The 11,119-nt window shown below is 64.3% G+C and overlaps 1 protein-coding gene and 1 non-coding gene across 2 annotated transcripts; one reads left to right on the top strand and one right to left on the bottom strand.

The window, feature by feature from the left end:
* Positions 1–2,921: 2,921 nt before the first annotated feature.
* Positions 2,922–3,028, bottom strand: LOC130045123 (U6 spliceosomal RNA). The gene has a single exon (XR_008795524.1). It is a non-coding gene; the product is annotated as a U6 spliceosomal RNA (small nuclear RNA).
* Positions 3,029–5,539: 2,511 nt separating this feature from the next.
* On the top strand, positions 5,540–9,575 carry PEX19 (peroxisomal biogenesis factor 19). Its single transcript, XM_056137788.1, has 8 exons — positions 5,540–5,615; positions 7,618–7,727; positions 7,833–7,998; positions 8,101–8,186; positions 8,269–8,430; positions 8,562–8,738; positions 8,812–8,856; positions 8,946–9,575. Exons 1-8 carry the CDS (start codon positions 5,546–5,548, stop codon positions 9,027–9,029), a joined length of 900 nt encoding a protein of 299 aa, XP_055993763.1. The 5' UTR covers positions 5,540–5,545; the 3' UTR covers positions 9,030–9,575.
* The last annotated feature ends 1,544 nt before the right edge of the window (positions 9,576–11,119 follow it).

The raw sequence follows: 11,119 nt of genomic DNA, 5'->3' as shown, positions 1-11,119 counted from the left end.
CACAGATTCCACGGCAGGTGCAGTGTCCTGAGCCACGTCTGTCCCTCGAAAGTCAGTTCTGGGGCTGGAGTAATAGCACAGCGGATAGGGTGTTTGCCTTGCATGCGGCCGACCTGGGTTCGATTCCCAGCATCCCATAGGGTCCCCTGAGCACCGCCAGGAGTAATTCCTGAGTGCATGAGCCGGGAGGAACCACCCCTGGGAATCTCCGGGTGTGACCACACACGCAAAAAAAGTTCTGACCCCCATAAATTCCAGTTCGCAAGTTTCAACACTAAGTTTGCTTGTAAACATTCTGTGTGGAGGGATACGCAAGAGGCCCAGGGGCTCCAGTGTACAGGAGCAAAGGGAGTGGCAGTGAGGTCACTGGGTGTTATCACTCGTTACCCTGTTGCCCATAGCGCTGCTCAAGCGGGCGCCAGTAACGTCTCCGTTCATCCCTGTCACGAGCTCGTGTAGCCCAGTGGCAGCTGCTCGCTCCAGGAACACGAACCGTTCGTTCAGGGTCTTGACGAAGAAGTAACAGCTCTAGTCTAGTGGTCGTCTCCGAATCGCGTTATTATGTGTCCGGCTACATCTGACTTTCGACACCCTGGCAAACGAGACAGCGTCCCTGATTCTCGATCGCCGACGGAGGTCAGAACTCCGGATTCCTTCTCTCACTTGGGCGAAACATGGGGGCAGGTTTATTCAGAGGTGGTTGGGGGAGAGAGTACCGTGCATCTGTGAAAAATATGCACGCAGAAGGATGTTCGCGGGCTCTCTCGAGCCGCTGTGTATGGACCGGATCAGGACGGCTGTTGGCGATGGGCAGGCAGCGGAAGAACGAGGACCAAGCCGGTCGCTGATTGCACCGCACTGTCCTCCCGTTGTTCATCAATTTGAACGAGCGGGCCCAGTAACGTCTCCATCGTGAGACTTGTTGTTACTGTGTTCGGCATATTGGCATCACGGGTATCTTGCCAGGCTTTGCCATGCGGGCGAGATACTCTCGGTAGCTTGCCGGGCTCTCCGAGAGGGGCGGAGGAATCGAACCCGCCTCAGCCCGATCAGCTGCGCGCAAGGCAAACGCCCTACTGCTGTGCTATCGCTCAGTTGCCATTTATTCAATCAGTCTTAGTCTATGAACAATAACAAATCAACAAGGAGGGGTAAGGCCACTCCTCCAGGAGATTAACTCAAGGACAAAATCTCATCTAAAGAGGTGACTCCAGATTACTAGGAGATCCGCTCACGGGTGGGATCCCAAGGAGGGTCTGTTCTTTCCTCAGCTAGTAATCCACTTAAATAATTGTGGTACATCTACTTCTAATATTTCTAGCAATGTCATTCCGTATGTGCACAGTCAGAGATGTAAACTTACAGTTTGGTTCTTCCTGAGGATGTCTCAGTATATATTCCGCAGTCCTCAGGCCAGGGTGGTCTTCCTAACCCCACCAGGGTCTTGGTCTTGTCGTTGATCGTGCCCTCAACTTATAGTTGAGTATGGTGGCGCTTTGGCCTGGCCCATTTTGATGCCAGAGTAGCTCAGAGCCTGCCCTGGGTCCATTCAGTCCCTCGTTGGGACCCTGCTCTTGGGGTGCTAGGAACTAAGGCAACTGAGTCGAGAAAGCAGTCCAGGAGTGAATATTATTCAGAGTCAATTAACTCCCAAGTTACAGACGCACAATATTAACCATCTTCCTGTGTCCATACAGGAAGGACACTGCTTTAAGGTAAACTGTGCAAAAGACCAGCCACCACCATGCTGAGACCACTCTCCGCACACATGAAGGTACTGGCAGAGGGACAAAGCCACGCGGGTTCCGGGGCCGAGATCTCCAAGCCTACTCGGATTTGGGCCGAGCATCCTCCACCCAGATCCTCCAAATTCCAGTAGGCGGGGGTCACACCCACCAACTGGGCCCCTGGCGCCGTGTAATCCCATCAACGGCCAAGACTCAGAGACTATAAAAACCAGGTCCCGGAACCGACATCTTATTATGACATCTTATTATCTCATTCCTACTTTGGACAAACTGGCAGGCTACCGAATGTAACATGCCCACACGGCAGAGTCTGGCAAACTCCCTGTGGCGGACCCAATATGCCAAATACCAGTAACAATGATGGGTCTCATTCTCCTAAAGAGCCTTGAATATAATCTCAGGGCTAGGACGAAGGAGACGTTACTGGGGCCTGCTCGAGGCAATCGACGATTAACAGGATGATTTGTGATTTGTGTGATTTGTGTGCAAAAGATATAACTTACAAGTTCAGTGTCCTTAGAAGGATTTGGTCTTACAACTAACAGAATCTGATTAGAGAAAAAGGTGATTAACTGGTCGGGGAGGAGAACACAGAAAAGAGTTTACAGATAAACAAAGGAATGGGAGTGACTCGGGAGCACTGTGATGGGTGTAACCCGATAAACCTAAGTTCCCTGCTGTCACGTCAAGGCTGAAAGGACATTCCAATGTTATCCTACATGTATTGGTGTTCCCCATGGGCCAGGAGGGCAGGAGAGGTGCTAACAGATTGGCTAAAAACACTGTCTCACTGTCATCCTGTTATTCATCGATTTGCTCAAGTGGGCACCAATAACGTCTGCATTCATCCTAGTCCTGAGATTTTAGCAGCTCTCCTAACTTGTCCTTCCCAACGGTGCCATATTGGGGGCTCTTTCAGGGTCAGGGGAATGAGACACATCATTGTTACTGTTTTTTGGCATATCAAATATGCCACGGGAGCTTGCCAGGCTCTGCCGTGCAGGCAGGAAACTCTCGGTAGCTTGCCGGGTTCTCCGAGAAGGAGACCTAGACTATAAGCATATGCGTCCAGACGCTTCCGGGAGGTTTTTTTTTTTAAATTTTTATTAGTGAGACACCATGAGGTACAGTTGTAGACTTACAAATTTTCGTGCTTGGGTTTCGATTATACAAAAAAATACGAAACGCTTCACAAATTTGCGTGTCATCCTTGCGCAGGGGCCATGCTAATCTTCTCCGTATCGTTCCAATTTTCGTATATGTGCTGCCGAAGCGAGCACTGGGAGCTTTGTTTTATAGCTAAAAACAGAAGTAGAGGGCTGGAGCGATAGCACAGCGGGGAGGGCGTTGGCCTTGCAAGCGGCCGACCCGGGTTCGATTCCCAGCATCCCATAGGGTCCCCTGAGCACTGCCAGGAGTGATTCCTGAGTGCAGAGCCAGGAGTTAGCCCTGAGCATCGCCGGGTGTGGCCCAAAAAGCAAAAAAACAAACAAACAAAAAAAAAACAGAAGTAGAAAAATGCAAGGCTGGGAGCGACCTCCGGTGCCTCAAACTGCTGGAACAGCTCAGAGTGACTCCCGAGCACCACCACCAGGTATGGTCAAGCACCTCCCGCCTGCCCACACCTCCAAGCCCCCCAAAAAGAAGAAAGCACAGGAAGCACTGTCCTCCCGTTGGTCATCGATTTGCTCTAGCGGACCCAGTAACGTCTCCAGTGTGAGACTTGTTGTCACTGTGTTTGGCATCTCGAATACGTCACGGTGAGCTGGCCAGGCTTTGCCGTGCGGGCGAGATACTCTCGGTAGCTGGCCGGGCCCTCCGAGATGGGCGGAGGAATCGAACTCGGGTTGGCGGTGTCAGCCGCGTGCAAGGCAAACACCCTACCCGCTGTGCTATCGCTCCAGCCCTGATCTTCATTTTTAGATCTGTCTTGAGTGATGCACAAGCAGAATTTCATATTTAATAATAGCACTGTAGCACTGTCCTCCTGTTGTTCACCGATTTGCTCAAGCGGGCGCCAGTAATGTCTCACAACAAATTATGAGACTTCTTGTTAATTGTTTTTGGCATCTCGAATACGTCACGGGGAGCTTGCCAGGCTTTGCCGTGCGGGCGAGATACTCTCGGTAGCTTGCCGGGCCCTCCGAGAGGGACGGAGGAATCGAACTCGGGTTGGCGGTGTCGGCCACGTGCAAGACAAACGCCCTCCCCGCTGTGCTATCGCTCCAGCCCCCCAAAAAAGAAAAACAAAACAAACTTGCGGGGCTGGAGCGATAGCACAGTGGGGAGGGCGTTTGCCTTGCATGCGGCCGACCCGGGTTCGATTCCCAGCATCCCATAGGGTCCCCTGAGCACCGCCAGGAGTAACTCCTGAGTACAGAGCCAGGAGTAACCCCTGTGCATTGCCAGGTGTGACCCAAAAAGCCAAACACACACACACACACACACACACACACACACAAACTTCCTTTTAACGTCCGTTCATTAGCCAAGCCTGGTGGCTGCCCTTCACGGCATCTGCCTTGGACGTTGGCTGAAAGTCACAGTTCCTGGTCGGCCGCGGTAGGGAACGGAGGCAAGGCAGGAGTCAGCCTTTCACCCGTGCCAGCTCCACGTCCTCACCTGTTCGGAGCCTCTTAACTGCCCACTTACCAGGTGCGGCTCCTGGCTCAGGCCCAGGCCCCGAGGCGGCTTCTTCTCCGCCTGCCTGATTCCATTCAACGGACACGGAGTTTACGGGCAAGGTGTCCTCTGGGGACAGATCTGACGAAGACGCGGGCGCAGGGCACAAAGTGGCGAGCGAAGAACTGTTTCGTTTCAGGTTTGGGGGCCACACCTGGCAGTGCTCAGGGTTCGCTCCCGGCTCTGTGCTCAGGGATCACCCCTAGGTCTGTGCTCAGGGCTGACTCCCGACTCTGTGCTCAGGGTCAACTCCAGGCTCTGTGCTCATGAATGACTCCCGGCTCTGTGCTCGGGGCTGACTCTCCGCTCTGTGCTCAGGGCTGACTCCCGGCTCTGTGCTCAGGGCTGACTCCCAGCTCTGTGCTCGGCGATGACTCCCGGCTGTGCTCACTCCCGATTCTGTGCTCAGGGCTGACTTCCAGCTCTGTGCTCAGGGCTGACTCCCGGCTCTGTGCTCAGGACTCAATCCTAGCTCTGTGCTCGGGGCTGACTCCCGGCTCTGTGCTCAGAGCTGATTCCCGGCTCTGTGCTCGGGGATGACTCCCGGCTCAGTGCTCACTCCCAATTCTGTGCTCAGGGCTCACTCCTGACTCCTGGCAGTGCTCAGGGATCACTCCAGGCTCTGTGCTCGGGGCTGACTCCCGGCTCTGTGCTCAGGGACTCACTCCCGGCTCTGTGCTCGGGGCTGACTCCCGGCTCAGTGCTCACTCCCAATTCTGTGCTTGGGCTGACTCCCGGCTCTGTGCTCGGGGATGACTCCCGGCTCAGTGCTCACTCCCAATTCTGTGCTCAGGGCTCACTCCTGACTCCTGGCAGTGCTCAGGGATCACTCCAAGCTCTGTGCTCGGGGCCGACTCCCGGCGGGCTTGGGGGGGACCCCGTGGGGTGCCGGGGGTCGAACCCGGGCGCGTAGGCCGCGTGCCAGGCACCTGCACGGCCGCTTTGGGGCCAGGCGCAGAGAGACCCGGAGCCTCCGGCGGCGGCGCCCGGACCCTTTAAAGATGGCGGCGCCGGCCCCTTTAAAGATGGCGGCGCCGGGGCGGCCCGCGATTGGCCGGGCGGGCGGAAGGGGCGTGTCGCCGGGCCCCGCCCCCTACGGCGAGTCGGAGGCGAAGATGGCGGCGGCGGCGGACGGCGGCGGCGGCGGCGGCGACGCGGACCGGGAGTTGGACGCGCTGCTGGAGAGTGAGGGCGGGGGTCGGGCCGGGCGGGGGGCGGGCGGGGGTCGGGCCGGGCGGGGGCGGGGGCCCGTCGGCGGGGGCGGCGCGGGGCTCGGCCGGGCTCACGGCGACGCCGGTTCGGGCCGCTCGCGCCCGCCGGCCGCTCGGCACCGGTCGGGAACCGGCCGGGCCCGCGGCGTCACGTGACCGGGCGCCCCCCTCGCCGCCCCCTGCCCCGGGCCGAGGGGTCCCAGCCAGACCCTCCCCTCCTCCCCCCTGCCCTGTCCCCCGGGCCGAGGGGTCCCAGCCAGACCCTCCCCTCCTCCCCCCTGCCCCGACCCCCATGCTAAGGGGTCACAGCCAGACCCTCTCCTCCTCCCCCCTGCCCTGTCCCCTGGGCTAAGGGGTCACAGCCAGACCCGCCCCTCCTCCCCCCTGCCCCGACCCCCATGCTAAGGGGTCACAGCCAGACCCTCTCCTCCTCCCCCCTGCCCCGACCCCCATGCTAAGGGGTCACAGCCAGACCCTCTCCTCCTCCCCCCTGCCCTGTCCCCTGGGCTAAGGGGTCCCAGCCAGACCCGCCCCGTCTCCCCCCTGTCCTCTCCCCTTGCTAAGGGGTCCCAGCCAGACCCGACCCTCCCCTCCTCCCGCCTGCCTTGTTCCCCACATGCACACACAAGTCACAGGCAGACCCTCCCCTCCTCCCCCCTGCCCCGACCCCCATGCTAAGGGGTCACAGCCAGACCCTCTCCTCCTCCCCCCTGCCCTGTCCCCTGGGCTAAGGGGTCCCAGCCAGACCCGCCTCTCCCCTCCTCACCCCTGCCCTGACCCCCATGCTAAGGGGTCACAGCCAGACCCTCCCCGTCTCCCCCCTGTCCTCTCCCCTTGCTAAGGGGTCACAGCTAGACCCTCCCCTCCTCCCCCCTGCCCTGTCCCCCATGTGCACACACAAGTCACAGCCAGACCCTCCCCCCCTGCTGTCCTGTTCCCCTGCCCTGACATGCCACAGCCGAGACCCTCTCCCCTCACCCCTGCCCTGACGATGTCACAGCCGAGACCCACCCCTGCTCACGCCTGCCCTCCCTCCCTCACTCCCCCGTCCTGTCGCTGCTGGGCCCTCACCCGTCCTGCTCCCACGCTTCCCACCTCAGTCCCTGGCTGGTACCTGCTGAGTGAGTCTTCCCGCCCCTGTTCATTGCAGGGTGGGCCCCCTCCCCCTCCCCCTCTGCCTCCCCCCTGCCCTATTCCCCGGGTCGGAACTGAATCCACCACACTCCCCCTCCCTCCTGCACTGTTGCCCTCGCTCCCTGCCCCGCGCCACTCACCCCTGCCCCACTGCCCTCACCACCCACCCCCTCACCCCGGCTCCATCGCCTTCATCGCTCACCCGCCCCTGCACCTCTCACCCCTGCCGTCTTGCCCTCGCTGCTGCCTGCCTCACCCCTCCCCTGTCCCGCTTCCCTGCCTTCCTCCCCCCCCACCCTGTCCAGTGGCCCTCGCTCTGGCCCTGGAGCCGGCTGCTCGTCCCCCCGTCACCCCTGCGCAGTCAGTCGCTCCCACCGCCCTCCCTCCTTGCTGTCAGAAAGGGGAGCCGGGTTGGCCTCAGGGAGAGACAGCGTGTCCCCGGGGGTTGGGGGGGTGGATGTTCTTTTCTCAGCCACTGGCCTCCTGCCCGGAGTCCCGGCGTGCTGACCCCCTCCCCCCACCCCCTCTCTGGCTGCCGCTCATGGGGCAGAGATGAACCCCACGCTCTGCCCAGGGGCAGAGGAACAGAACAGGGTCAGGGAGGGGCGCCAAGTGAGTGCGCAAGTTGGCAGTGCCCACAGGCCTGGGGTGCTGGCGCCGGGCCTGGCGGGGCGGGCCCTGGTGCCCGGTTGTGCGGCCACGAGGTGAGCCGAGGCCTCCCGAGGGCACAGGCGAGGGGTCCCGGGGCGTCGAGAGAGCAGAGGGGAGCAGCGGGGGGCCTCCAGAGGCTGCTCTGACCACTGCCCGGGCCAGCCCTCACGGACGCGGCCTCCTGCCGACAGGTGCCCTCGATGACTTCGAGAAAGCCAAACCCTCGCCCGTCCCCCCTCCGCCCGCCACCGCCCCTGACGCCTCGGGGCCACAGAAGCGCTCGCCGGGGGACACTGCCAAAGTACCGTGCCTGGCGGGGGTCCGGGCCGGGGCCGGGGTCGGGCCCCGTTGCCCCCCCGGGCGCCCGCCGACCTGCCCGCCCCTCCCTCCCTCCCTCCCGCCCTAGGACGCCCTGTTCGCCTCGCAGGAGAAGTTCTTCCAGGAGCTCTTCGACAGCGAGCTGGCCTCCCAGGCCACGGCCGAGTTCGAGAAGGCCATGAAGGAGCTGGCCGAGGAGCAGCCGCAGCTGGTGGAGCAGTTCCAGAAGCTCTCCGAGGCGGCGGGGAGAGTGGGTGGGTGAGGGGCCCGGGCTCCCGGTCCGGCGGGCGGCGGGCAGGCGGGCAGGAGCCGGCTGGCCGGCCGCGGTGACCCGGGCTCCGTCCACTCCCGCCCAGGCAGCGACGTGACCTCCCAGCAGGAGTTCACCTCCTGCCTCAAGGAGACGCTGAGTGGGCTCGCCCGGAACGCCAACGACCTGCAGGTGAGGGGCCCGGCGGGGTCCCCCCGCGCCCCCACCCCGCCTCCCCCCGCCTCTGAGCCGCCTCTCCCCGCCTCCTCCGCAGAACTCGGGCATGTCCGAAGAGGAGCTGAGCAAGGCCATGGAGGGGCTGGGCATGGGGGACGGGGACGGGGACGGCAGCATCCTGCCCCTCATGCAGGGCATCATGCAGAACCTGCTGTCCAAGGACGTGCTGTACCCGTCCCTGAAGGAGATCACCGAGAAGGTGCCTGGCGCCGGCCGCGGGAGGGACCGGGCCTCGGCCCTGCTGGGAGGCCGGTCGCCCCCTGGTGGCGCGTGGGGGGGGGTGCGCCGGCCCCGGCCCCTCACCCTGGTCTCCGGCCCGTCCCTCCTCAGTACCCAGAGTGGCTGCAGAGTCACCGGGAGTCGCTCTCGGCCGAGCAGCTGGAGAAGTACCAGGAGCAGCACGGCGTCATGGCGAGGATCTGCGAGCAGTTCGAGGCCGAGACCCCCGCCGACAGCGAGGCCACCCAGAAGGCCCGCTTCGAGACCGTGCTGGACCTGATGCAGCAGGTGGGCCCCCGCGGGGCCCCTCCCCGTCCCCTCGCCCCCCGGCGCCATCTCACGTTCTCTCCTCCTTGTCCAGCTGCAGGACTTGGGCCACCCTCCGAAAGAGCTGGCCGGGGAGATGGTGAGTGGACGGGGGACCCCGGGGACGCCGGGGCGGGGCCCGTGCCCAGGCGGGCGCCGTCACCATCCGGCGGCCTTCCTTGCCTCCAGCCTCCCGGCCTCAACTTCGACCTCGACGCCCTCAACCTGGCCGGGCCCCCCGGTGCCAACGGCGAGCAGTGCGTGACCATGTGAGGCACCAGCTCCAGTCCCGCCCTGCCACAGGGCACGTCCTCCCCCCCGCCCCGGGGTGAGCCAGGCCTGCCCCGGGCGCACGGTGTCTGCTGCCGGCCAGGCCCCTGCCCAGTGGGTGAAGGAAGGGACCCTCTCGGACCCCCGGCCCAGCACGGGTCTCACCCCCAGGCCTCTGTGCCTTGTCCTGCCCTTCTCGGGCGGGGACTTCGGGGACCGGCTCAGCTTTGCCCTCCGGGAGCACGGGGTGGGCCAAGGGGATGGAGGGCAGCGAGGCGTTGGGCCCCCTGCACTGTGTGATCTGCCAGCCCAACCCCGGCCGTCCACTGCCCTCTCATCCCCAACACCGTTCATGCCAGGTCTCCTCCGAGCCGCCTGCTCCCGGGCCCCTCACTTCCCGGCCACTGCTGGCCGCCACTGTGCAGCCCACAGGAAGGGGCGTCCACCTGGAGGACATGAGGGGACAGTTCCCGACCCGGGCTCTGCCCCTGATTCTGGGAGGTGGGTTGGGAAGGGCCGGTGTGGGTCAGGTTGGTCCTCTGACTAATAATAAACATTCTAATAATAAACGCGCCTGTGTTCTTCCTGTCGGCCTCTCCCGTCCTCTCAGCCGCTGTGGCCGCCGGCCTGGCTTTTAGGCGCAGGGTCGGGGTCTGGGGCCCGGCCGTCACAGGGGTCAGGGTGAGGACAGACGGAGAGGCGAAGGGCAGCACCCCAGAGCCAGCTGGACACAAGTCAGTGCTGCTGTGGGGTCGGTCCACTCAGAGGCCCAGGGACGGGCAGGTCAGACTCTGCCTGGGGTCACTGGCCTCCCAGCCTGGGACCCGGGTCCAGGGTCATCTCAGGCCCAGTAGGCGGCAGTTAGCCGACAGCGGCGTGATGGGCAGCAGGGCCAGTGGCAGGGGCCCTCTGAGCACAGTTGGGGCCCCCGTCACCCACTAGGGCTGGCAGCCACCAGGGGCCCACGCTGCCCTTGTCCTGCTGGCGACGACTGCCACGGGGATAGGGAGGGGAGGCAGTTTCCCTTGCGAGCTGGGTGTTCTTTTCTTTATTTTTTGCTTTCTGGGGTCACACCCGGCGATGCTCAGGGGTTACTCCTGGCATTCCAGGGGGGTGGGGGTGGGGGAACCATATGGATGGCGGGGTCGGACCTGGCTCAGCTGCCCGGCCCTCCTAACGCTCCGGCTCCTGGGTTCTTCCCCGGAAGCACCCTGGACGATCCTCCCTGGGGGGACACGACCAGAGTCTCCCGGCGAGAAGGGAGCCAGGTGGGCTGACGCGGCACCTGCAGGCGAAGCCCCGCCCCACGCGAGGAAGCCCCGCCCCTGCTCCCGACAAGCCCCGCCCCACGCGAGGAAGCCCCGCCCCTGCTCCCGACAAGCCCCGCCCCTGCTCCCGGCAAGCCCCCCAACGCGAGGAAGCCCCGCCCCACGCACAAGAAGCCCCGCCCCGGCTCCCGGCAAGCCCCGCCCCGCGCGCAGGAAGCCCCGCCCCGGCTCCCGACAAGCCCCCCAACGCGAGGAAGCCCCGCCCCACGCACAAGAAGCCCCGCCCCGGCTCCCGGCAAGCCCCGCCCCGCGCGCAGGAAGCCCCGCCCCGGCTCCCGGTAAGCCCCTCAACGCGAGGAAGCCCCGCCCCACGCGCAAGAAGCCCCGCCCCTGCTCCCGACAAGCCCCGCCCCACGCGAGGAAGCCCCGCCCCACGCACAAGAAGCCCCGCCCCGGCCCCCGGCAAGCCCCGCCCCGTGCTCCCGGTTCCGCCACCCCCCACGCTGCGCACGCGCACGCGCCGCTTCCGTTGGCCGCGGCCCCGCCGCCCGGCAGCGCGGCGTCGCAAACGGGCCGCAAAGCGCGGCGGCGCAGGCGCAGAGGCGGCGCGCGGAGGCGGCGGCCGCGGGCCCGAGTAAGATGGCGGCGGCGCTGGCGGCGGCCGAGGGGCGGGCGGCGGGGCCGGGGCCGGTCGGAGCGGCCGCGGGGAGCAGGACGAGCCGAGGCGGGAGGCGGGCGGCCGCGCCGCGCCCGCGCCCGCGCCTGTGACCGCCCGCGCCCCCGGTCCGTGTCCCCGGCGTCCCCGCGGCCGCGCTGACCCCCGTC

Source organism: Sorex fumeus, unplaced genomic scaffold (assembly GCF_029834395.1).
Source record: "Sorex fumeus unplaced genomic scaffold, SorFum_2.1 ptg000127l, whole genome shotgun sequence".
Taxonomy (NCBI): Eukaryota; Metazoa; Chordata; class Mammalia; order Eulipotyphla; family Soricidae; genus Sorex; species Sorex fumeus.
This window is presented reverse-complemented; position numbering and strand designations above follow the sequence as displayed.